At 41.2% G+C, this 27480-nt stretch overlaps 1 protein-coding gene across 3 annotated transcripts; it reads right to left on the bottom strand.

Moving 5' to 3' along the window:
• Positions 1-2468: 2468 nt before the first annotated feature.
• Positions 2469-27206, bottom strand: AKAP8 (A-kinase anchoring protein 8). Of its 3 annotated transcripts, XR_010025203.1 has the most exons (15): positions 27126-27206; positions 23437-23475; positions 22578-22610; positions 20790-21075; positions 19576-20101; positions 18965-19109; positions 18170-18216; positions 16073-16100; positions 14802-14898; positions 12765-12906; positions 11532-11625; positions 8635-8765; positions 6937-7032; positions 5296-5489; positions 3723-3810 (listed from the first exon to the last, which is right to left on the bottom strand). XR_010025203.1 is itself a non-coding variant. In XM_063120462.1 (14 exons), exons 1-14 carry the CDS (start codon positions 27139-27141, stop codon positions 3358-3360), a joined length of 2133 nt encoding a protein of 710 aa, XP_062976532.1. In that variant the 5' UTR covers positions 27142-27206; the 3' UTR covers positions 2469-3357. The 3 variants fall into 3 exon arrangements, 2 of the variants coding, with proteins under 2 accessions (XP_062976532.1, XP_062976533.1); XM_063120462.1 differs by lacking the exon at positions 5296-5489 and having other exon boundaries at positions 2469-3810; XM_063120463.1 differs by lacking the exons at positions 5296-5489; positions 16073-16100 and having other exon boundaries at positions 2469-3810; positions 18172-18216.
• Positions 27207-27480: the final 274 nt, after the last annotated feature.

The raw sequence follows: 27480 nt of genomic DNA, 5'->3' as shown, positions 1-27480 counted from the left end.
CATTATCACTCTTTTTACAAAACGTGCCTATGTTGGAAGGAAAAATTCACTTAACCAGTGTTGTCAAGGTAACAGATACTGGGCTTTGTAGTTTGTGATTTTAATAGCACCTAACTACCTACAGACACACACGGCGCTGCTACTGAAGACCAGAAATTGTAGTTTAGCATATATGGTAGATGTCGAGTGTATAAAATGGATAGAAAAATGCTTTAATGTTAGGCTATGTACTGATAGACATGAAGGCAATATGATTGGACTGTTCCCCTGCTGTTTTTTCCTAGCATATAACCTCAACTAAAAGTTTTTGTTGTATTTAATAAATCTGTGCTGATCAAAATTAAAAGCAAACCTCAGAATTTGAGGGAAGGCAAGGCTAAGAACAGAAAAGACAGGTTTGCATGATACTATACAAAATGCGTGCCAAATAGTGAAGAAACACGAAAGAGTAAAGTTAAAGGAATGTCCTGTTCTTAGGGAAGGAAACAGGGAAGAACTATTTTCATTTTTCCACCAGTAGGGGGAACTTGTTAATAAGCAATTAAAAATAGTATTTAGTCTACAATTAAGTTACTAAAAAAAACCAAAAGTGCTATTAGAAGCATTGTGCATTAAGAAAGCATTGGAGGTGGGGAGCTAATCTCAAGGGGAGAGAATATAAAGAAACAATTCCAACATGACAAGACAGCTAAACAGGAATCACTTTAGGCTTGCCAATAGTATACATACAGAGGCTAGGGCAGGTTTCTTAGAGCATAAACTGCTTTGCTAGTGACTTGTATTTCTGTACACACTTACTATAATTATTAAGCAATGGTAAGAGTCAACAATCGGGAGCCATGTGAATTGATTCCTACATAATGCATATGGAGCAAGACCAAACTACTCCTGCTTAAGTAACAGCAACCATGGTCCATGGTCCACAGTTCAAAATAGTAGCCCATTAATTTATTTCTATTTCAAACTAAGGATCTTTTTCATATTCTTCCTTAATGGAAGAGTTTCTGCATTTATAGTGAAGTCTTTTTTATTACTTGGGAATAAAGCACAATTCTATTCTCATTTCTACATATTAAAGTTGTATCTTAACAATGGACTTCATATGCACTTTATGGATGTTCTCAGCAGTTGTATAGAAAGCCTTTTATCAGGTCACAGTATTTGCCCATCTAGCTCAGGATAGCCTACTCTTGTGTGCAATAACCCTCCAGAGTCCAGAGTCTTGGCAGAAGTCTTTCCAATGGGGAAGGCCACATGACCTACCACTGGCCTTTTTAAATTGTCAGGGATTGAATCCGAGCACGTACAAACCAGGTGCTCTGCCAGACGGTCAAAGGAAAACCCACATCAGACGCAAAGAGGAATCATCCCAAGTGTTAAACCTGACTAGTAAGATATTTTGTAGCACCATCGCTCTACAAATGGCTGAAAGTCTACTTTGCAAACTATTGCAGATAGCTTAGAAACCAATGAATGTCATACAAATTTCTCCCAGAAATAACCTAGCTAAAATAACCTAACCTAAAGACTGTGTGTAGGGAAGTATCATGGCCTTTAGCAATTCAATATCAGGATTTTGTGAAGCTTCATGATATGACCTCAGGGACCTGCTTATGGCCATGCTACATGGCTCTTCTTACAAGGCCTGGGTGAATTATGAAGACTGCTCTGCCCATTCTGAATGTACTACAGTAGGAGAAAAAATGCTTAAAATTCACACACCAAAGCAAAAAGTTACAGCAGCTGTGAGGTAGTCAGTAACTTGTGGGCAGGGTTGTGCATATATATTGATTCCATCTGTGAGAAAAAGTATAAAATGCTGCAATACTGGTAGTACAATCCTGCTTCTCGCTATCTCAGCTTTAAGAGAAAATTGCTTACCCTTTGGATTGCCAATGGAGTAATATACAGTGAAGTTACAAAAACCAGAAGAGTGACTAAATAAGATTTCTAGGGCATTCTAGATTTCTTTGGTTTCCAGCAACACAACATTACTGAAGGATTCTTGATTGTCATCTGAGTCAGTTACCCCAACAAGGAGAATAATCTCTCTCACACATACACATATATGGAAGTTTCCACCTTCATTTGCTGTTTTAGGCAGATCTCAGCTTTTTTAGTCAGCATAGTTGACTGAGAAATGTTAGGAGTTGTAGGACTTTTTTTCTGTCCAAAAATGCATAGAATTGCGCCCTTAAAGAGCCATTTTTTAAAAACAAACAAATGAACCAGCCATGAAGTTAATATATATTAACTGGAGTTAATATATATTCATGCCTTTCCTTACCACCACTTCACCTGCCTACCAGAGAGAATTTCTTTTAAGGAACAGCTCAGGTATTTGGGGATGGGGGGGGGAGAGAAGTGTGCATTCTTAACATCCAGAGAGCTGACAGCTCTTCTAGGTCCAGCAATGTTGTGACAAATTATACAGTACGTATTTTGGAGCCAACTACATTAACACCAGATAACCATTTCCAGAATTTTATTTAAATGCTAAGACAAATGACTTTGTAGCTATTCAAAATTCATTCCACTTTAAATCATTATGCTATAAGCATCAATCATAACACTAACAAACCCACCCTTATTTTCCTGGCCTTGGTGCTTCTCCTTTGGCAATCTCCTCTGTGAATGATACTCCTGTGACTTTGATGAGCAGTGAGGTTTTGGTGGTGCCATAACTTTTCTCCTTCAAGTTATGTCTCTCTTCCAGCATAATATACAAGCTGCAGTTTGCCATCCAGAAAATATGAAACAGTGCACAGTAGAAATGATGACCCCAGTGTGACACAATCAACATGGTGCTTAAAAATTATATAGTTACAGATCTTTTTTTTTCATGCAATCCTGCAAACTGGATAAATGAAGATAACAGGCATCATGGCAAGTCCTTTCTCTAGGAACTTAAAACAAGCAAACATTTTCACAGGAAAGAAAAAAAAATCAACATTTATCTACTCCCTCATTAACAAGAGGGTCAATTTAATTTCCAAATGAAGTCATATTTCCTCACTATTGAAAATTGAAAAGCAGATAGGAGCTGAATGATCAACAACTTTGTTTTTCAAATAGTTCTATTCATTCTAAAATACAAGGAAATATCAGTTTAGAGCTTTCTGAGCTCTCTAACCTAAAAGTTTAATAGACTTGCTGATTTCCATTTTCTACAACAATAAAGCACGAGACTGCTTCCATAACAGAATAATCAAATCTCTTCCTTTCAGATAAGAACAAAACTGGCAGCACTCCAGCAATGCACAGACATGTACTGTAAGATTGGGGTGGGAGGTGGCAAGATTATACAGGTAAGCAGGACAAATCACCTTCATACGACAATCATTCATATGGTAACTCCTACGGCACCTCGGAACTTGCTACCACAACTGGTTCCTCCTTGGTGTCATTGCTTTCAGCTGTTGCCATTTCAGAGCAATTCTCCTCTCCAGCATCCACATGTTGTTGCTCCTTCACCTGGTCTTCTGATGCTCTCTCTTCAAGATTTCCTTGGGAAGGGTCAGAACATTCTTCTGTTGTTTCTACTGCCTCTGTTTTCTCTTCTGCCTGCTGCTGCTGCTGCTGCTCCTCCTCTAGTGGTTCATCTTTAGAAAAACCTGCAGTAGAGGAGGCTTTCTCATCCCCTTCTGGTTTAGAAGTTTCACTGGCCTCAGTGGTTTCGATTTCATCCCCAGTATTCTCTTTTTTCTCTACAGTAGCACTTTCTGTAGCCCTTTCACCATCTGCCCCCTCTAAGGCTTCAGATTCATCAACATCTTGGTCAATGTTTTCATCTGTAAATGGGTCATCACCCTGATAAAGGGAAGAAGCACATTATCAACATTGCAGAATTATATGAATCTCTTTTAGAAAATCTCAGACCTAGAATGCAGAAGTTTGCAACTGAGTGTTTGAAAACTGAGCACCCTCACTTCAAAGCCAAATCGTACCAGTTCCTCCCTTGCCTCAAACTACTTGAGCAAACAGATTATATTTTTACTACTTTACCTGCCAGCATTCTAAATCCTATGTCACTATCTTAAAGCTGGCAAATTCTCTGCCTCACAGAAGTAGGAATGCAATTTTTGCTGCAGTATGTTCATTGTAGCATCAGAGAGGGGCAATTCCATAATAGGAAAATGAAGTGAATCTTAAGCAAAATGCAGTACCTGTGACCTAGGAGGACTGCTCATTTCTCAACTTACTTTTGAGCACTCAAGTTAGCGGCAGGAACTGCCCCCTTTAAGAAATGCCCAGTTATCTCAGCAGCTAAGATAAGTTCAGCTCTCTCACCACCTATTCCAGTAGTAGCGAAGTCCAGATGTCAACAAATGTCTGTAAACTAAAGATGTGTACTCACACATTTTGGTGCTATCATTAATAAAACTCTGTGTTGAAAAACAACAACACCCTACATGACGACTATACTGGAAATTGCTCATTCAGAAATTATGCTAATTTTATTCAGGCTGAGGAGAAGGCTTGCCACTGCCCACAATAGGGACAGTGCTGTGTTTTGGCTCTGTCTAGGATTTCTCTATTAAAGAAAACACCATATGAAAATAGCAGACACACTAGTGCTGCTCTGTTGGCTCTCAAAACCATTGCCTATTCTATATCAGGACTCTTTAAAGCCATTCTCATCCCACACCCCACTTCTTGCAGATCACTCATGTATAACTGACCTGCAACAGATGTACAAGGGGAAAAAAGCAGCATTCCTGGGGCATAATCTGATGAAATAAATGTGTATAACTATTTTTGAACTCCTGTTCTGATGAGGCACAGGAGGTCAAGAGTCCTGTTCCTTCTTCTATATCCACGGAGTCCCACCCACAAACACTGGGCTGGATAGCACAGTCAAGGATTTCTGCACCCAGAAACTAAGTATTTCTGTTTTATGACCCATCTGGATCAAATTCAGACCAGACTAACTGCCTCTATGAAAGGTGATCCATGCAGGTGAAAGACAAGTAGTGTCATCTTCTCTGGCTGAAAATCAGCCAATCAGCTTTATTTACTGATGTTCTGGAGTTTCAGAGAGCTCTAGGCTCTACACTGCGATTTGGATTTGCCCATTAATCGCTAGTAAAAAGGGGGGAATTCAAAGTCCCCAACTGGTGGAGACTGTCACAGGCTTCCTCAGGAAGGGCAAGGTGCCAGCATCCTTTAGTGGAGGAAGCATTAGGCCAGTGTTCAAGAATCATCTCTTGATGCCAACAGTCTCACCCTGCCTTCATCCTTCCTTTTTTGGGGAAGGTGCTGAGAAGATTTTTGATGGGGCAGCTCTGGCATTACCTGGAATCCTCAGATTTCCTTCACCCCTTTCAGCTTGGTTTTGCACCTGGGTATGGTACGGAGACTGTGCTGGGTGGGTCGAAGATCTCCTCCTGCTGATGGACAAAGGTCAGGTGTCCATGCTGATTCTGTTAGACCTGTCGGCAGCCTTTGATACTGTTGATCATGAGGTGTTGCTGAGGCACCTGCGGACCCTAGCAGGGGTAGACGGAGTTGCGCTTGAGTGGATCCATTTTTTCCTCCGAGAGATCCCAGAGGGTGGCACTGGGCAACTGCTCATCTGCCCCAAGGGCTCTCTCGTGTGAGCTACCGCAGGGTTTATTCTGTCACCCCTCTTGTTCAACGTGTATGAGAGGCCGCTAGGGGAAAACAGCCTCAGTATATAGGCCATCAGTGCCAACAACAGGCTGATGTTCTCAGCTCAAAGTCTTTCACTGGACCCAGCCCAGAGAGCAGAGTCTCAGTTTTGCTAGTGTCTGCCTAGCAGAGACTAGGTAATTGGCAGATGGTCAGTGTGGATAAGACCAAAGTGTTGCCAGAGGGACATGTGGAGGAGATGGCAGATGCAAGATCTGCTCTCCCATTAGTCATGTTAGCCCCAATAGGGTCCTGTTGAATCATGGGTTGCTCCTGGATTCCCAGGGCACAGTAGCAGCCAATCTTGTTTCTTTTCATCTTCACCTGGTCAGATGGTTGCAATCTTTCCTGTCAGAAGTGGAACTCACCAATTACACATGACCATGTGTGCTGTATGAGCAAGCTCTTGATGGTCACATAGAAGTGTCCACATGACCTGCAAATGCTCATCTAAGCTGGCATTGTTCCCATTATGGGCATTTCACACCCATGCTTTTCAGTTCTCATCAGGATAAACTGCTAGTTTCACCTGCAGAGCCATGCCATTCCCAAGTATTTTGGAGGCCCTGACTCACCTCATGCACTCTCTCTAACAGTTGAAATCAGCTCAACTGATGTCAATTGCCTCCCACAAGTGATATTTGGGATGAATGGTAAGTGCTCTGACACTGGAATGTTGTTGCCAGGTTAATTTAAAAGATAAACTAACAGAAGTTCCAACTCCCTAGGGAAATCAAAACAGAGCCTACCTTTTCACTCAAGAGAAAGTCCACCCCATGCTGAGAGCAAGAACACAATGCTTTACCCCCAATGAGTTATATTTTAAGCAATGCTTAAATTGAGGATAACGTTCCCCTCTATGCAGAGTTTTTTATTTATTTATTTATTGCATTTCTATACCACCCAATTGCTGAAGCTCTCTGTATTTTACAACATTGTTGCCAGAGGGTAGTCTTGAGGACAACAGCATTTAGTTTGCTAATTTGTCAGATTTAATTTCAGTGCCTTCACCACTATCTATAAACAGCTAGAGATTTCTTATATACAGTCTGCTAGTGTGAGTATTTAACACATCTGGATAAAAAGCGTGAACTGCTCTAAGGTACACTCAGACTATACATAAGAAAGTGAAGCAATAACTTTGCTTCCCTCCATCTGAGATTAAAGTCACATGCAGCACACTCAGCAGTACTAGGGCTTTGCTCAGTTAAGACCAAGCTGGAGCTCCTGGTCTCTTGATCTGTGAAAAAGTGGGACTGAGTGGCAAACATCCTGCTTACTTACCTTGAGGTACTTTTCTAGCATTTTCACTATGTGCTTGCTATTTAGGACACTCTTAGCTACATGGAAACTAGCCTTCTTGAAATGCTCAGCTGCCATCTGGAAAGAGTAGATATACAAGTCATTATGAAGATTAAATACAAAATAAAACATGTGTCTGATGCAGAAGTCTACACTCCTGGATATTTCTCTTATTTCAGGGCATCATCCCAGTGCCAGCATGCACTCATGGTCCTACAAAATGCAAATACATCAGACTTCTTGGTGAGGCTTTTGCCTGGGTGTCTTCAAATCACATGCATTTGTATCCAAAAATTCCTTTGAGTTCTCCACTCAAAGGAAACTCCTGCAGGAGAAAGAGGTGGAGAAGAAGGTGATTTTTTTTATCCTCCACCCACCTGCAGCCTCATGTGGCTGCCCGGGGGATGCTCTGGAACAGTGGGGGGGTCCCAGGTAGGTGGGCAGAGGGCTTCAGGGGAAAACAGGCAAAAATCACCTTCCTTCTCTTCCTCCAGTAGAACACTTTGCTGGATCTGTCCCTTTCATTAAGGAAGAGATCCAATACATTATCACCAAAATAGAGTAAGCATTCATAGAAAGTGAATACAGAATAGAATCTGAATTACATTTGTATGAAGCAATAGATTTTATAGCACCTCTAGTGGCAAAGTGATGGTTTAGTATCAGTGAAAACCAAACTGATGCAATGTTTCTTCTATAGTACTTTTGTTTATTTAATCATTCCTCTTATTCTGACTACCCTTACATAGATGCTTCATAGGGAAAGCATCACTCCCTACTATATAAGAACAAAAACATTAACCTTTTCCCATATAGTTTGTATTAAAATACACTGGGTTGAATTTTTCTCCAATATGTCAACATTCAGTTGTAATGACAGGGCAAGTTACACATGTGTCACTGAAATATGAAAGCACAATTATGAAAGCATCCATGTAGTGTAAGTTTTTGCCTTTTCTGTTTATTGATTATGAAAAACATTTTCTGGCTCTATAACAGGTAGGAAGTCTGATATAGTGACAGGAAGTATCTCGGGGGGGGACAAGTATAGGAACCTGACTCATACCCCCAACAAAGCTATGCTCTTTGTGAAACACAGTAAGGTTTGTAGGTTTGGTCTCCATTAGGTCCCTCATAAACTGAAACTACCATACACATTATTGGCACTGATTAAAAGTTCGGTGCTCACAGAAGAATGTTGAGCAGTAGCAGACCTAAAAAAAAGTCTGACAAGAAATTTCTGACATTTTTAATCTTGGGAGGGCAGAAAGGGGGGAGAAGTAGCAATCATCCTGAACCAAATGTCTTCTGGGTGAGAGATAATTAACAATAACACACACTTGTTCTTCCTATACAGTGAAGTAACTCCTGAATTGAGTCAACTATTCTGTCCCAGAGGTAAGAGCATTTATTAGCAACCAAGATAGCAATTACTCCATATACTCCATACATGTTTTCAACTGTAAAGAGACAAATCCTTGACTGGATGTAGGGATCAGGTATGGAGTATCTAAGAATTAGAGAGTAAGGCTGCAATCCTAAATCTACTTGCTAAGGAGTAAGCCCCATTGAACTTAGTGGGATTTATTTCAAAGTAAAAATGCACAGGATTTCACTATTAGATTGAAATTGTCTAGAATTATTATAATCACCAAGAATGTACTAACTAGTATTGCTTACCCTGCGATTCCTATTATGATCGACAGACCTCAGATGTCTCTGAAGAAGATGTTGCTGGGCAGGAATTAGCATATCACAAGCGATGCAGTGAGCTGCTTCTATCTTCTTAAAAAAGTGCTCCTGACCAATTCCTGAAAAGGTGCTAACAAGAATTAGGTACTGTCCACAACAGTTGAACATAAAAAGTTCTAACACCATTTCCCCCAACTGACTACATTAATCATTTTAAGCATAAAAACTAAGAAATTACCGTTCGTGCCATTAAAAAAAAGTTGTCAGTTATTACAACATCAAAATCAGCTCACAAACATTAGTTCACTTGTCACCATAATATGTAGGGCAACATGATCCAAACATGGGAAGTTAACCTCCCAGCAATGGCTACAATTTTTTGTAAACCGCCCAGAGAACTTCGGCGATGGGGCGGTATATAAATTTAATAAATAAATAAATTTGAATTTCTTGTACAATCTTCTCTGCTCCATATACTGGATTCTCTTTGGCTCAATTTGGACAACATGTTAGTCAACGGTTAATCAACTGTTGATTAAATAGTCCACCGTTGACTAATGTGTAGCCTGTCGGGCAAAACCCACGCCATGGTTGGTTATTTCCAAAAAATAACCAACAGTTTGCAGAGTTGTTTTTCTGCACCACTGTTGGTTATTGTGTCGTGTGGCAGGCTCTGTTGATTATTTCCCTTATCGACAGAGTCGCAAGGCAAGAGCGGCAGAAACCCCAGCCGCTCTAGCCCATGGGGGCTCCCATCGGCAGGGGAAATAATCCTGTGCTGGCAAGTGCTTGGGGAGCCCCAATCGTACCGTCCCTTCGTGGGACGGCGCGATCCTCAGCTCCGCACGCACTTCCTGGCATGGGCACATGGCGCATCCGATTCCCCTACATCTCTCCTGCTTTAGCAAAGGATTGCCCTTCTGTTCTCGTGAATGGGGACGCGATGAGGAAGAATCTGTTCTGCTTGTCACAGCAGCAGCTCAGATCGGTGCATGCCCCTCCGTCGCCATCATTTCCTTAGCAACGGGGCAGTGGGCGGCATTGTTGCAGCCATCCCCATCCCTGTTGCTATGGAGATGTGGGCGGATGCATCGGTGTAGAGAGAACTTCTTCACTGAGAGGGCATCAGTTGTCTTGGTGGAGCGTCTTCCGTGCCCATCTAGTTTCAAGACAGTGATAGTCAGAGTTCCCTGCTCTCTGCCTCAAAAATAGATGGGGATGGAGGAGGCGTCACTGAGACGAATGATGCCCTCTCAGTGGAGATGTTCTCTCTACACCGACGCGTCCTTCCCCTTGTGGCCATGGCAACAGGGAAGGGGGCGGCGTTGCTAGAGCTGCCCACTTCCCTGTTGCCATAGCCCAGATCGGGAAGGATGTGTCAACGCCAAGCCATGTGATCTCCTGTGAGGGATGATGTTGCTTGGCTCTGATGCGTCCTTTGCTGGAGGCTGGACTGCGTGCCCTGACACATGAGGAGACTGTTCCGAAGGCCCTTGCTTCTGCGACGGGGACGATGCGTGTTTCTCCACAGGCTGCTGCCACAGAAGCAAGGGGCTTCAGAACAGTCTCCTCATGTATCAAGGTGCAGGATCCAGCCTCCGGCAAAGGATGTGTCAGTGCCAAATGATGCCCCATCACCTCTCCCTCTGCGCTGGGGCTTCTTTCTCCGACGAAGGCTACAGTGCCATTTCTTTTTGCTCGTTTTCAGCTTTCATTCCAGCAAACTTAACTGGTGCTTGCCAGCAGGACTGTAGCTACAAGAAGTCCAAAAGAAAGGGCCAAGATAAACAAGAGGGAAGCATCAACACGCTCAGAGGAACCCTTATGTTTGCAGAAGTATGTAACATTTTTAAGGAAAAAAACGAAAGGAGCAAACATAACAAAACAAAACAACAGCACCCCAGATCAGCCCAATAAGAACTGAACATGCTCAGAGGCCAAAGAATGCTGAGTGTCTGTTGGGGGGTGGGAACAGTGAGGGAGTCAAGTATCCTGAAAGGAATTTTGTCTGGCTGGACTGGCACCCTGAACAAGAGCGCCCACCACTGCAATATTTTGTTGCAGGTCTCATTTGTGAAGTTTACTGACAAATGTTTTGTTCTAATTGAGACTTGCCCATCTGGTCCCCTTCCAGATGTTTTGAACTTCAACTCCCATCAGCCCCAGCCATCATGGCTAAAGGACAGGAATGCTGCGGCTTATAGTCTCTTCTTATACACAGAACTGAGTGAAACACAGCCAGTCAGAAGTCCTGTCACAAGCAAGTTGGCTATAGGAATCTCGCAAAATCCTCAAAGAAAGTCTTTGTCCCAACCCTCTAATGACTTTAGGTTCCTATATTCATATCCGAATGCCCCTAGAACAGGAGAAACCTGCAGTGTTATCCAATCATGGTGTCTTGAACAGCCTAAGGGCTCTTTTTGTTATAGCTTAAATAAATAAAATACCATGTACCCAGAACTGTGAAAATAGGATTGAGTGTCAAAAAATAGTCTTGTGAAATTTTTGAATTGGAAAATTCCTATGCTAATTATTAATCAAAATGGAATAACAACATGTATAATGCCCTGAATTCATTACGGGAAGAATAGGATACATATGTGAAATATATAAAGCAGGTTGTAAGAGATGTCTAGACACATCTTAACCCTTCTATCCAGTATCTGCTGTCCCTCATGCACAGTAACACATTTCACCCACTTCTTACATGCTGCCTGTTTAAATCCTGCTAAAAAAAATTATGAGCAATTGCTTTTCTTGTGACACAGACTGTCCAAGTATTACCCGTATCATGAGATTCAAGAATATTGCAGCACTGTGTACTCTTTATGGTGGGACTTCTTGAATTACTGGTAGCTTTCTCCTTTTAACAATGTTCCACTTACCCTTGAAAGGATCTGGCTTTGGTTTTGTGCCCTCTTTCTCAGTCAGCTCTTGTCGACGCTTCCCAATTTTCTTATTTCTGTTCACAATATATTTCTGGGGATTAGGAAAGAGAAAACCTCCATAATTTTACAAGTCACCACCATCAAACAAATAAAAGTCTGACAGGAGGAGGCACTGTAACTACACATGACACACTAGTCACTCAAATTAATGATCCCAAGGTCACTTTGTTTTTGGTCCTGAGTGGAGTCAGATGACATTTTAGAGGCCTTTTTTCTTCTTTTTGGATTCCAAAGGGAGACTGTCCTGTTTGGATGCCTTGGCCTTCTTAGTAAGCTTTTTGGAAATGAAAGTGTCAGTGACCACCCCAGCAAGGGTGGGTGGGAGTGTCATGTTTGCTCAGACATATTTGAGCAGGATGCCGAGGGGCTTTTCTCTCTGATAGGCTCCAGCATGGCAGGAATCCCCTCAAGTGGGCTATTAGACAATTGAGCCATGAATTAGGCTCCTCTACTGCCTCAATTGCCTCAGATCCTTTTCAACTGCCATAGCATTGCCTTCTGGCGATTAGATCAATTGCGCTCAGCCTGTTGGCAAAGACTGGCAATGCGGGCAGAACTTCACAACGTGCCCTTTTCCCAGGCAGAATAGGCAAAGCAAGTGTCCGTCTGTTGGGAGCAAGTTTCTTCTGCAACGGACACACTTATAAACTTGTGCCAGGAGGGCCATATGCCCTTCGGGCGATTGCTAGATGGCGAAATAAAAATAAACAAAAAATAATTAAAAAAGAGACAGATTGAGTAAAAACTTCAGCTTTAACAACAGCTATCAATGAACTGATAGAGAAGTTTCCTCACGAGGCTGAGGGTATTGGTGGAAACCCGCTAGGGACATGCGCACTGGGACTGTGAGGGGAAAAGTTCCCACCAAAACTCCTCAGCTATAGATCTTCCCTGAATTGAAATTTCACGTAGATGCACAGCCCATATCTGTGACCATGAAGAACAGCTCTGGACAAGCAGTGCAATCATTTGGCAAGTGATATTCAGAACCATGGTACATGCTAAAATGATTTACCAGTAACTTAAGCCTATTTTTAAACAAACCTATGATGATCTACCACCTTAGGGAATAGTAATCCCAATTAAAGTAATCCCAGTTAAAGTACAGGCAGTTAACGTTTCCCAATAGTTGTGCTGTTTTCCATAATTTAAGGTTTTAAAATGACATACCTGCAGGAATTCTACAGTCTTGTCAGGCAGTTTGGTCCCAATGTAGCGCAAGACCTCTTTGTGAAATTTGCTCTCTAGATGCTTCTCCATTTCTTCATCATCAAAGCTTCGAAATTTACATACGGAGCAAGCAAACTGGATCCTGAAGGAAGAAACTTAGTTTGATTTGTACTGTGCACGATTCCAAAGTCACTATTTATGATATTCAACTCTTTAACAAAAATAAATAGCATCAGAAATTATCTTCTGTCTACACAATGCCTTTGCCTATTTGATCTAGTACTGTACTGTTTGCTATACTAAAATATACATAGCTTTGCTGCAATTCAAAAGTGTATCACAACGTAATCTCATCTAGAGGTTAGTAAGATTTTCAAGTTCTCTTACTGCTACTCTAGAAAAAACATAGATACCACAAAGCTTATTGACATGGTACTTGTTACACAACACTAGGGTGCACCAGTTCTTACGTTCTTCCAACAGAACTTTGCCTTTACTAACAAAGATAACCTCCTAAAGGAACAGCTGTATGACATTACATTTTATAAAGCACACATAATCAAAAACACATCTGAACCCCCATCGCATCCCCTGCTAGACCTCTGGAAGATACCCAACATTCTTCTACTCCCTATATCCACCCCCCCCCCAAATAAAAATGGAGACAATCTTGATTACTTTTGGCCTCTCCCAACCAAAGTAGTCTCTATTGAGATCACCATTTCCCCATTGTTGTTGGAGATGGGGGGAGGGGGGAGAATAGGATACACATGTGAAATATACAAAGCAAGTTGTAAGAGATGTCTAGACACCTCTTAACCCTTTTCTATCCAGTATCTGCTGACCCTCTTGCTCCTTTCTGCTTCTGAGAGTGCTATTTTCCTGTCTCTAGCAATCTCACTGGAGACTGCTGGGGTTAAGGAGAAGCAAAAGGTCTCCCAACCACAAGTGATCCCTAGATCTCAGCAGGCAGGTGAGATTTAAAACTCCCCATCCTTGCATGCGGAGATGTCTCATCTGGGAGGGGGGCAGGGAACTGTGTCTGTGTGCATGCACATCTGCTATAGGGAATGCAGTCTAACATGTCCTGAAATACATTAACTAAACCTAGTTTTGGATTAGGTCTATTTACCAAACTTGTATTTTTGACCTTATTTTTGTTATTAATTATTGTAATATGCCTGGGGTGGGGGTTCATCTGGTCTGAAAGTCAGGGTATTTGCAAAATAAAATTGAAATAGGTTGTGTGGAGAAGATAGATGAAATTATTGGCAGGGACAGGACCTATGGGCCATCAGTCGGCTACCAGTGATTTTAAATTTTGCTCTCAAAATCTCCACATCTTTTCAATCGTGAAGCCCCAAACAATTCACAATAATAACTCATTGTCAACTATAATGCAAGTCAGTCTTCTCCAATGATTTTTAGATGTTTTGTACTATAACTTATACTCCATGACCATTGGCTATGCTGGCTGGGGCTGCTGGGAGTTGTAGTCCAAAACATCTGCAAAATAAAAAGTTGGGAAAGGCTGATGTAAGTCAACAGCCTATTCCTTAACGTTTTTGATGGCTTATTTTCTGGGAACACAGACATAAAGCCATTTTGATGTCTGTAATGTTATATCTGACACTGAATGTCTTTGTAAACCCCATTCCAAGAATGTGACATTTTCAAGTTCTTACTATCTGTACATTTTTCTAAATATTCAAAAGCTAATATGAAACTAAGGCTCTAAAGCAAGAGTAATGTATTTTCCTTGAGCTGTAAAGTTCCTATGATGCAAGCAAAATGGTTAAATTTACTGTTATAAGTTGGAGGCAATCATAAAATGAAGACATAGCCCAGATAAGTTACGAATCCTGCAAAGACTTGGAACACTATCCATTGCATCTCTGTCATGTATTCTAGAGCTAGATATGATACGGGATCTATGATATGGAAATCTTACCCATGAAACAGGAATTGAAGTTAAAATAATCTTTTAAAAATCAACTATATTTAAAGATGCAAATTGCTTTTGATTTGTTTAGTTACCTGTCCATAGCACGGTCACGCATCCGATCCCTTTGTCTCTGTTTCTCTTTTCTTTGTTTTGTCTCTTCATCATCATCATCACAGCCGTCACCAGTTGCTATAGAAAGTCATGTTAAAGCAGTTCTTTAAGAGCTATTGCACATTTGTGCTAGGATGCTTTGGATGGAAATATTTTACCTTCTGATACTATCTCTCCTTTCTTTAACTTGCTTTACGGATTTGATGTAAACATCACCAGAAAACACTTACTCTGTCAGTGCTCCATATAGTTTAAAAGAAGAGACTTATTTATCAACGTATTTATCAATTAACAGGTGTACGTAATTTTGCCTCTAATATGGCCACCCCCATGAAACACAATATTAGTGTTAAGGCTCTCAAGAGGAGAAAGAGTGCTACTTGCTCTATGAGAAGTACTTACATAGTAAAAGTGCTTTTCAATAACCTGGAGGTGGGGGCTGAAGTGGTTAGGTTAGGCCTCAAAACAATTCTAATTTAGCGCAGTGTAATAGTGTTGGGTTTGGAGGTTGGGGAGAGGAGAAGCCAGGCTCATATCCCTGCTCAACTATGCAGTTCACTGGATGGCCTTGGGCAAGTTAGTCTTGCTTACAGGATGATTGGAGGCAAAAAATCCTCTGAGCTCCTTAGAAGGAAATGCAGGATGCAAATATTACAACAAAAACAGAAAACCTGTAGTCTCAAAATAATACCAAAGAATGTTTCAAAACACACATCCAGAAGAAATACTCCAAGATGTGCTCAGTATCACCTAGATTATTTCATGTATCCCTTCCTCTTCTTCTTCCATGTCACAAGTTAAACAGCCCAGGGAATACAAATTGGTTAATGGGAAATGAATTAACAAGAGAATGGCATGAGATTCAGCCTAAGTGCAAAGTGATGGATGCTGGATTATTTTCACCCTCAGAACCTTCTTGTGAGCTTCCAAACCCATCTGGCTGGTTGCTCTTAACATTCTAGATTAAAATGTTCCATGACCATGGTCTGAGGGAGGAAGGCAATTGTTGTATTCTCTCAAGCTGAGTAATATCTTATTTTTACACAAGCAGCTTTCTAGTGACAGACACCACAGCTAATGGTTCAACTCAAGGATATACATGTTATCTCTATGTTAAGAACTTGCATTCTCAGGAAGAAGATACTTGAATGTTACAATACAGGTGATATTAATAGCTTTTGGTTTAAGTTAACTTCAGATTAAACAAAGTGAAGGAAGGGAACATAGGTTTAGGAAATGAACTTCATCCTACCTTTCCCCCTGCGAACTCCCTCATGCTCCTTTAAAAATAGAAAGAAAATGGAAGGATCACACAAAGCCATTATTTCTACATCTCTAAAGTTCGACATAAAAATGTTCTATGTTGAAATGTCAGTAATCCAAAATATTAACCATTTTAACCAATTAGTTTTTAAAATTTAGAACTAAATACAAAATTTGCAATCCTATTTACTAAAGAAATGTTGGCATATGAGTGAAGTAGATCATGTTGATTCAAGCATAATCTGGATTTTTAAGGAGGTAGCCTCTGGTCTGCTGGGATTCACCACCTGAGCCACTCACCTCTTCCCTAGACCATGCCCCCTCTCCCCACATGGAAAGGCTCTTGTCTCCGATTTATCTACTGATTGGAGGGAAGAGCTTTTCCATGCCAGGAGAGGGGCAGGGTGGGGCTGTGGGAGGAAGCTAAGTGATTCAATCTCACTTACTTTTGAGCTTTGTGCTAATTACTTCTCAGGCTTGCCCTGCAGAGGCTTCCCCCACTTACTTGTAAGTAGATATGTTGCTCATGCTTACTTGTGAATAGAGGAGACGTGCAGAGGGGCTTGGTATTTGGATACTAACTGAAACTGTTGCTGAGTGATTCAGTCCTACTTCCTTCTAAACAGTCATGTAGAGCTTTCTTCTGAATAGGTTTAAAATCAGTAATAATCACATTTTGGGCCCACCCACTTTGCATTTGACCCTGTCCACAGATGGAATGTGGCTCCCAAGAATTTTCCAGATGGGAATTTGGCCCTTAGGCTAAAAACGATTTTCCACCCCAATTTAAGGCAGATACAAATTCCTTCCAAGAAACACTGGAAAGTTGTTGCAAGTCAAAGGCAAGATATGTAGCCCATATTTCAGAAATCTGAAAGTCTGGTCACATATTATTTTGGTAGTCAACACATTAACAAGAGTAAGTTTCAGGATTCACATACGACCTTCTCAGATTTACTTTATAGTATGTATAAAATTAGGAAAGTAAAATACTGCATTTATATTTTCCTTGATATCATAATCTTGTCAGTGGGTTGAAAGAAAAGAAGGATCAAGAGGTCAAGAGGACCATGGATTTAGATAAAAACATTACAGCTCGGATTAAACATTGTTTCATGCGTGCAGAGGAATGTCACATACAATCCTGAGACTTGCTCTCTCCATTACCAGACCAACTTCCTCACTAAGTATGGTGTAACGTGCCTCAATTATAGATTAGCTTTCAGATTGTAGACCATACTGTCCCTAAAATTAGGACTGCAGTATAATAGAGCAAATTTATTTTGTTTGTGCTGTTAAAACAGGTAACCTCATTTTTAACCACATTAGCATTCTTGGGGATTTCATACCTTGGAAACAATACTAGGAGAAGAATGCCACGGTTTAAGAATAGAGTTCCATCCTATGTCACTTGAGCAGACTTCCCCTTGCCCAACAAGACTTCCCCTTGCCCTCCTTTACCTACCCCTGCACAAATCTGCTCAGAAAAATCCCCCAACAGTTTTCATCCCACTGGAGGACAGACAGGATGGATACCAGCCATTGCCATGGTTTGCACATCACAAAACCCAGTTTTCCAAACCCTGAGTGAAGCGGGAGCAAACATACTGCTTCTCGCCATCCAACTGATTCTAATGTAGTTGGGTGGAGCTAAACAACTCAGGGACACCCCATCTCCAGGTTGATTGTCACATCTGAACCAGTATTCTGGTTAGTGGGAGAAGAGACAACCCAAAGTTGTAACCCAAAAACAACCATGGGCTATAATTGTAGGTTGTTTCTCTGAACAACCCACAATTCCAAGTTTTGATATCACAGGGTATCCCTGGATTATTTAACTCATTGGGAACACAGAAGGCAGCATGCTTGTTTGCGCCTGCTAATTCAGATCTATCCATGATTTAAACAACCCATAGATAGTTGTGCTGTTTTTAAATTAGCCTCAAAGACAAGGCAGTAAGGTATCAAATTATTATATGATCTATTTTCACTCTTAGATGGGGCCACTGTAATTCAGCCATTAAGAAACCAGAAGACACGCTGGAAAAAGTAGGTTAACTCAAAGGCTTTAGGGAAAGTTACTTACACCTTTATCTCCATCATCTCCTGATTTGTCTTCTCCTTCGCCATCATCTGTGAAGAGCGTAAGACACCATTCAGCTACTGTGGAAAACTACTTCCCTTTGTTGCTGTCTAAACAGCAACACTGTTCTATAATGGAACTAGTGTTCAGGAAACAGCAGCTCAGAAAGCTGTTTCGCAACCACTGATAAGTGAAGATTACTTACTTGAGTATTTTCTCCATCTTACTACATGGATTCAGGGTACCGATTTCTTTGGTAAACTGACAGTGCTGTGAAGTACTGTATTTGACAGCAGCACTTCAGAGGAGGTGGATTTTATATTGGCATATTATTAATAAGTAATTAGAAGCACCAGATATGTTGGCCTCATAGCAAAGAACATGCTGGATCAGGCCAAGGGTCCATCTAGTCCAGCATTCTGTTTACACAATGGCCAACCAGCTGTCAACCAGGAACCCACAAGCAGGACATGAATGCAACAGCGCCCTCCCATCTATATTCCCCAGCAACTGGTATTACAGGCCTACTGCCTCTGATACTGGAGGTAGCACATAGCAACCAGAACAAGTAGCCATTTTAAAGTAATCCAAATTGGTGGCCATCACTACATCTTGTGGAAGTGAATTCCATAGCTTAACTATGCACTGTGTGATGAAGTACTTCCCCTTATCTGTCCTGAAACTCCCACCAATCAGCTTCATGGGATGACCTTGGGTTCTGGTATTATGAGAGGAGGAGAAAAAGGAGAAAACAGCATACTAGTCCCTATTCAAACGCTCAGAATAAAATAACTTTACCATTATCAGAGTCATCTCTTTCACTTTCTGTCTTGACTTGCTTGCTGTCAGGTTCTTCTCCGCTTTGGGACTGTTTCCGCTTGCGCAATCCACCTTCATTATCTGAACGCCCACCCAGACGACCGCGAAAAGCTCTTCTCTTGGGCTAGAAACACAAATTGAACAAGACATGCTAAACCAGTTGATCAGTACCAGCATGTGATCACAGAATCTTTCAAAGCTCCCTGCTGTAAATGTACTCTTCCACAAAACCCTGATTGACACCATCTCCTTAGGTAAAGGATGTAGCCCAAATAACACGCATGCTTCCCTACCTTGCAAGTAGGCATTCTTTCATGCAGTGATATTCAGTCCCAATGAAACACACACAATGGAAGAACACTACCCTGTCAACGATCACTTCTCAATTATTAAAAGTAAAAATAAGCTGCTTCTCATTTATTTATTTAATTGATTGATTGCATTTTTATACCGCCCAATAGTGGAATAACAATTAACAATAACCTACACAAAATGATGGGATATCTCTCCCTTCGCAATTTAATTTTACAAAGAGCTACTGTTGAAACAGCTATAAATCTAAGTTCCCAATGTTAGCATGCTAAACTTACTCTGCCACGCGATCTGCCAAAGCCATAGGGCATGTTCCCAGGAAACCTTCCCATTCCCTGCATTCCCATCATGCCGTAATCATAATCCCCATAGTTGCCGTAGTCGCCATAGTCTCCGTAGTCGCCATAGTCTCCGTAGTCGCCATAGTCTCTATATTCAGGGATGAGTGCTTGGGAAAAGAGTGATGGAAGCCTGTTAGGTCCAGGCCCTCCCATATTCCTCCCGCCCATGTAATTCATCTCATTCCATCGCGTAGACAGCCGTTCTGTACTTGATGGCATGAAGCGATCTCGATTGAAAGTGTTAGGGCGCCCTCGATTCTGGGCCCTCCCTCTAACAAAGCCATAGTTGTTTCCTCGGCTGCGGGGCTGATCTCTGCGGTTTCCAGCATCATCATAGTGACTTCCAAAAGAATCATTCCGATCTGATCCAACTTCATTATAGTCATAGCTGGCTCTGTACAGGTCACGGTCAGGCACTGAGGCTCTCGAGTCATAGGATTCAAAAGACTCAAATCTGAAAGAGCTGCATCACAAGCAAAGAATCCAGTCAGTGGTTATAGAGGGCTTGATTGGTAGTCTGAAAAAAGACTCGACAGAATTTATTTACAAAGGTGAATAGTTTTAGAAAGGTGGAATACATGATTTGCATGCAGAAGGTCCCAATCCTTGGCATCTCCAGTTAAAAGGAACTCAAGAAGCAGAGCTGGGAATGACCTCTGCCTGAGAGCCTGGAGAGATGCTGTCGGTCAGAATTCACAACTCTGGGCTAAACAGACCAATGGCATGACTCATATAAGGCAGTTTGATATATTCAGTGTACTGGAAATTAGGAGCAATGCACCTTACAACAAAAGTAGAAAGAGAAGTTGCCAAATGGAAGGGATATTTAAATTCTGAAAGCCATGTAATATCTTTTTCTATAAGGTTTCATGCAGTACAAAACCAATATAAGAATGGCAGGTGCAGCTAGAAAAGCTATATTAAACCAATATGAAATCCCTGTCTGAAAATATCAGTGTAACAGTGTGTCTTATCATGCATGAACAATAAGCCATTTGAAACATATATTCAAGTGTATCAAGATGCCTATGTTTTCAGTTATTTGGTATCGTCAAAGAATTAATATTATGCTACCAGTTCTACTACTTCAAGAATTCAAGTTCAACTGGAAACTAAAATGGATTGATAATAGATGGAGAAACTTTAGTCACCTTCCCTGATCTTCCATGCCTTCTCCAGCACCACCACTGCTTTCCTTTGACAGCATATCCAGGCGCTGGTTTATTTTTGCTATAATTGAATCAGAGTTTTCTGTGCCCACTGCTCCAGTACTGTAATTAACTGGCATATTACTGCCCATATCAGCACTCATTGTCATGTCAGTAGTTTTTGAAGTGTCCCAGGTAGTTGTGGCAACAGCGGCAGCATCGTAGTTGTATGTAGGAGCTGTAGCAGAGTTGCCAGTTTGGGCACTGTAATAATCATAGCCTTCATAGCCTGGCAAAAAGGAAGAGCAAGTTACACAGTCAACAAAAATCTACAGAAGAAGGACCTGAGTTCTCAAGCTTTCACTTAATTCTATGGAAACCATCTCCAATTTTTAAAAAAAGCATACAAACCTGCAAAAATAGTTCTCAGACACAAACGTTTATTAGGCTATTACTATCCATTGCTATAAGATTAATGAAGAGTTACTGTGTCAACAATGTGCCCACTCTTGTTACATTGTCATAAGAAGCAAAGACATTAGGTTCTCTAATCATTCTGTTTTCCTCCATAAAAACGAATTTAAACCACCCTGAGTTCCTTGAAAGAGAGCAACAGAAATTATAAAAAGCAGTACTGCACCATCTACAGCACACACTGTATTATATTCTACAAATGGGACTTTGCAACAAAATGTTTCAGTATACCTCTAATGTGCTGATTTGCCCAAGTCTGTGGTTGAGAGGGCTATTGACTCAAGGTTAACAGAGGTAGTTCTCCCTTTATGGAGGAGAGGAACACACTAGTCCCCTCATGAAGGGGAAAGTGTGCTTTCTCAACAGATTACGGTTCTTGTTTTCCTAAGAAAACTATAGGCCACCTTATTGACCCTCTCCCCATCTCAACTGCCACTCTTTCAGCCTTTTTTCTCCCCTCTTCCTCTGCTTTTGCCTCCCACTTTGTCCTTCTCTCACCTTGTAATGTTTTGCTTCTAGTTCCTTGAGTTTTGCTTTACCTGTCCCCTTCCCCAGCTCAAGTACAGCAATATGAAAATCTTGGATTTCTCAATTGTTTTCTATAGACAGCTCTCGCTTCCATTGCTGGAGACGTTTAAAAATTGTTTCCCAATGTGAATCATAAATTAATGATCCACACAAAGATGGTTCTTTGTTTTTTAAAATATCTATGGTACTTTATAATTTTGTGACTTTTCCTCCTCTTCTGCTTCATTTCCCTCCTATTTTCTTCATTCTCTGGACAGAGGAGGAGGAAAGGGGAACGACAAAAATGGAGCAATCGAGGAAGAGATATAAAAATTAGCCCCTCTGAATTCCTTGCCTTCTTCTGCCAGTTGATCAGAGGCGTTTTGAAGCTTCCCAGGCTGCCATGGCCATGCCTCCTCTTCACCAAACCCTCCCATTCCCCTGGTTTTCTTTTCCAACTAACTCTCAACATTCTGCAACTATCGAGCATGCAGAGGCTTTATTGGGCCTTTTGGAAGGTGGACTTTATGCTTAGATTTGATTTTTAAAAAACATTTTTGTACTTCTGCAAACCTCTGGGTTACTCCAAGGATATTGATACTTCCCCTTTTGTTGCTCAGTGGCCCTTTGAGGCTTGGCTACAAAGTTGTCAGCATTCTGGGACTACATTCAGCATTCAAAGTACCAACGTGAATTCAAATACTACTTTACACAGTTATAATGCCGCTGTCAATTCTTGTTAATTCTGAAAAAGCTAGCAAAATGCTCAACATAGCTCCAGATGAGGCAAACACACTTTAAAATACATACCTTGCCAACTTGCTGGGTTTGTGGCATAAGCACCTTAGCAGAACACAAAGAGACAAAAGTTTATTTCTACATTAAATACGTCTATCAAGGAAATGTTAATATACCAGAAGAATGAGGTTATTCTTTTGATTTTCACAAGGCAAGTTCTTCAACGTAAGCAGGTTATATCATTTATACTTGCCTATTCAGAAGTTATTGCCATATGGATTAAAATCTGCATGACTGTCATACAAGTTCTTCCATAACAATACAATGGGCTGGTTTGCACATCATGGTAAGCCAGAATTACACCTAACTGGTCATAATTCTCAGCTTTTGATCCTGGCTATTTAGGAGAGCAACAAGCCAAAGATTCTGGTTTCAACATAATGCTAAACAAACCGCAGACAAAGGTACCCTGGTCTGTTTAGCCACTGTCATTGGCAGGAGGAAGCATGCAGGGACAATTCAACAACATGCATCAGCACACTTGCTCATTCATGGTAAGCCAGAGTTCTCAGCAATTCTGGCTTACTGTGACATGTGAACAAGACTAATAAAATATAAACAATGTATTTAAGAGATTGAAGTGCAGTTATCAAGACATAGCTGTTATATTTAGTTTTATACAAATCAGAACTATGATTTATTCAGATCTGACATATAAACTCAGAGGAAGGGAAAGCTATAGATAAGCTATTCACTGCCAAAAGTCCAAAAGAAAACTTTATTACTCTCAATTATTCCAAAAGTAAAATTAATTGCAGCTCAATGCACCTTTGAAGTATAATTATTCATGATCCAGGTTTATGCTCAACATTATCAGCCCCAACTTCTATTTCTTTTCTAAACTTTGTATGGAAGCAGAACTACAGCTTACCTTGAGTATTGGTGGCCTCAGTACCCCAGGAACCATAACCTGTAGGATAAACATTTAATAGCTCATTAACTCAAGTAAAAATTGCACAACTCACTTCATTTCTCCGGACATGCTATATATCTTCTTTTTAATACAAAGGGATCGGATTTTCACTTATATTACAGCTCTTATATTGCTATAGCATACAATCTCTTCAGCCATTTAGAGGTTTGTTTTCAAAGTGATCTCTGTCTATCTGATAGGTGCTAACCCTCCAGGAGCATTGCACTTAATAAATGGCACTGCTACTGATGAGTTAGCACAGAAAGAGATACCAGACCAACAGTTATGTCTTCCCACAAGCATATGAATTCTGAAGTATATTTTGCCCAGCCTTTTGGAACTACACTGGATCTGAGGTCCACACTACTCCTGAACTACAAAGCTAATTTGAATGCTGTAGAGAAGAGAAAGCAGAGTCATAAGTGATGCCTACAAATCTCAGCAGCAATGAAACCCATCTAAAAAGCTGTTTGTTTACTGATCATGTTTTTTTTAAGAGGAAAAAAGCCAATTCCGCACAACAGTTAGATCTTCTAGATACTATTCTCTCATCCCCAGACTCTTACAAACCCATCTGGTACAGCATGATTTTTACATTGGATGATGAGACTGCACTCCTTTACAGCCTGATCTTATACACTCTGGTCTTCAACAGATACCTCATAAGCCATTTTACCAGTACAATCTATGCATACTTACGTGGAAGCAATTCCCACTGTATTCAATGGGTCTTACTCATAGGTAAGCATGCACAGGATTGCAATCTCAAAGAGCCTTTACAACTGAACTTCTGATATCTGATTTCTCCATTCACCAGTGCCTTTAAACCTATCTGTGCTCTTTCTGTAAGGCAGGGGTAGGCCACATGTGACATCTGCTGTGGCCTGAATAATAAAAAAAAAGTTCACCAAAAAAATAGTGTCTGTCATGTCTACAGAGCATCAAAACAGCCAAATTTAGCTTGTTTGCTAAATTACAAACCAACAATATTAGCACTCTATAGAGCTATGGAGCTGTTCAGTTGGGCAGCTCCAGGGGGCAAAAATGCCCCCCCCACCTCCTGAAATTGCCTGCCCTTGCTGTAGGGCACAATCTTTTATTTATGAAGAAATGTGACAGCTAGAGCCAAAGGCAATAAGAGAGAGAGTGGGGGTTGGCTCACCAATAGATTTTGGGCCATTAGAACAAAAACTTATTTAACTGAAAAAGTACAGAAAAATCTCTCTAGAGATACAGAATTACAAATTAAATAAAATCATTAGTATCCACTTCCCCATCAATAACATTTTTTCTGAACATAGCTGTAATGAGTAAGTTAACAGCCTAAATGAAATATATAATAAATTACTCTTTAATAAAGAAAACTATAACCCATTTCCAAGCTATGCAAAAACAATTTAGCAATAAACCTGCTAGTATAAGTATTCTACAGGTAAGTTGAACAGCATATCCAAATTATTCAGCAATACTTCACATGGGTCCAAACTGATATAATTGGGAATATTATACCCAAGAGCAGAAACCAAAAAGCTGTAGCCCTATTACATATCAACAATGAAGAAAATCTACATGAGACTCTGCAGGTTTTTTATCTGGCATGAAAAAGAACGGAGTGTAGATGCCAGCAGACCCTTCGGGGAGGGCAAATACACTGAAATGTCCTCTCTCAAGTAGCCACATGTCTCAACTCACCAACTCAGTCTAGCTATCCAGAAGGACACTATCGTCACAGGGTGGCAATACCTGTTCTACGCTGTAAAGCAGAGACAAAGCAACCAAAACAGTTTCAGTTCCAAAACCAAACCTAAAACCCCACTGAAATGCACCTAAAAAAATCAGTTTCTTCCAAGAGTTTCTAGAGTTAGCACTTTGCCCAAAAGGTAATGTTAATAATAGGCCCATAATTGCTCACATCTTCCAGGTCTAGATTGGTTTTTTCAGCCTTATTACAGCCTCTTTTAACAAAGCTGGTACCACCCCTTCCCTCAAGGAGAAATTTACAACTCCCAATTAAACCTTCCCTCCTTAATCACTGCAATAATCCAGCCCTCCTCAACCTGGTGCCCTCCAGATGTATTGAACTACAACCCCCATCATTACAGACAGCATGGGTGGAGGGAAAGGGTAAAATTGCTGCAAATCAATAAAAATATAGCACTCTGGGATGACTGTTAGTGTTATTATTACACCATATGGGGGAAAACTCACTAATTGTACCTCATGCAAAGGTGTCATGTGACAAGGAAATGGAAAGTGACCAGAGAACACCAATAGCCACTTTTTTTGCATCACATCCTAAAACCTTTTCAGTCACCATGAAACAAAGTTTTGTATTGCCTTTAACACTTACAGATTTTATTATGGTATAAACCTACTTCATCAGATGCTGGTTTGGCATATGCCAAATATGTGGTATGGAACACTACGGGTGCAATTGTATGCATGTTTAAACAGAAAAAAGTCTTACAACTCCCAGCATTTTCCAGCCAACATGGGAATTGTAGGTCTAATTTCATTCAAATGGTCCTGAACCTGACACACACCATAGCAAGAAAACCATTTGCAATTTTAACAGAAAATACTATGGCAGCAGTGTTGGTACAACCTGTTCTATGCACAACTGCAGCTCCAAGATCAGAAACATGTTTGAGAACGAACCTGGGGGTTGAATTAAGGAAACTGAAGATGACCTGATCTAAAAGCCTGGAAACACTGAATCTTCATTAAAGCAAAGAGATGCTGTTTAAAGTACGCTGCTAAAGTAGAGCTGCTTCCAACTAGAACAGAATTACTGCTCATGAAGAAAGCCCAAGAATGCCACTAGAATTACTTCTCCTGAAGACCTAGTTTTAATTTTTGTAAACAGCCCAGAGAGCTTTGGCTATTGGGCAGTATAAAAATGCAACAAATAAATGAATAAGAATGAAAAGAAGAACGCCAAATAAGAATTCAATATGGGAGACAAGGTATTAGTGTTGCCACTGTTTTTTCTGGCGGACCTCCTCCTCCCTTATTTTTACATTACATGGCACACAGACATTTTAACAGGTTGACTCCCCTTCCCTGTTGTGATTCGTTTGCTAGAAAAAGTTTCCTTGTCACAACCAAGGAGATACAGGAGCCTCGCAACGGCAGAGGAAAGTGGAAATCTAGCAGATGTGAAGGCAACTTTTCTCCATAACCGAGGATGACACTGGAAGCTACGGGGCGCTGCGAGCGAATGGAAAAAGAGATCAAGGCACTCGCCAGCACACCTCTGGCTACCAGGAACAATCGCTCGGGGACAGGTGAGCCCCGTGACAGACTGGGGGGGGGGGGGGAGGAGAGGGAAGAGACCACTTCGACGCCATTTTGTGTCGTCTTTGGAAATAGGCCCTGGTCCCGCCTCCCTCACAAACCAAAGGAACTGAACACTCCGCCCCGCTTGCCAACAAGCTCGCCAGTCGCCAGTCGCCATTTAATAAGGGACAAGTTCAGTGTCCAATCAACGCTGCCGCTGTCTCAACGCGAAGGCAGGCAGCTGGACCTAGGCTCCGCGGCTGTGTGAAACGCAACCACAAAAAGACAGCAATTCTGTCTAGCAGGAAACCTTCCCCGCGTTTTCTAGGGCTCCCGTTTCCCCTTGTGCCAACACAACCAGCACTCACCATAACCCTGATCCATGGCTTCCCTCGCCGTCAACCACGCTCGGTGACCTATACCCTGACTGCGCGAGCGTCATAGGCCGCCACGGATTGGGTAATGCAGCAGACTTGCGAGCGTCTATTGGACGTCATCCGAAAATCCCGCCCATTCGAATTCCCACAAATGACTGCTTCTCCTGCCTCCTGATCTCAAGTCCGCTCTGGCTTGGGCTGCACTACGCCTTTGCACATGGATGGAAAGTTGGGCTTCAGCTGGGGGAATTGCTGTGATATTAAAAACTGGAAAACATATAGAAGGGCCCATTGTTGAATCCTCCATGAAAGGCTGCAGTAAGTGAATTGCTGTCTGTCCAATGGC

The sequence above is a fragment of the Elgaria multicarinata genome, chromosome 3, assembly GCF_023053635.1.
Source record: "Elgaria multicarinata webbii isolate HBS135686 ecotype San Diego chromosome 3, rElgMul1.1.pri, whole genome shotgun sequence".
NCBI classification, from domain to species: domain Eukaryota; kingdom Metazoa; phylum Chordata; class Lepidosauria; order Squamata; family Anguidae; genus Elgaria; species Elgaria multicarinata.
This window is presented reverse-complemented; position numbering and strand designations above follow the sequence as displayed.

What these genes read in the sequence shown, in the direction of transcription:
- AKAP8 (XM_063120462.1), bottom strand. An exon ending in GGCATGGAAGATCAGGGAAG is followed by an intron (nt 20,102 to 20,789) that starts GTGACTAAAGTT and finishes CTTGTGATGCAG; the next exon opens with CTCTTTCAGATTTGAGTCTT. An exon ending in AAGAGATGACTCTGATAATG is followed by an intron (nt 18,217 to 18,964) that starts GTAAAGTTATTT and finishes CGCTCTTCACAG; the next exon opens with ATGATGGCGAAGGAGAAGAC.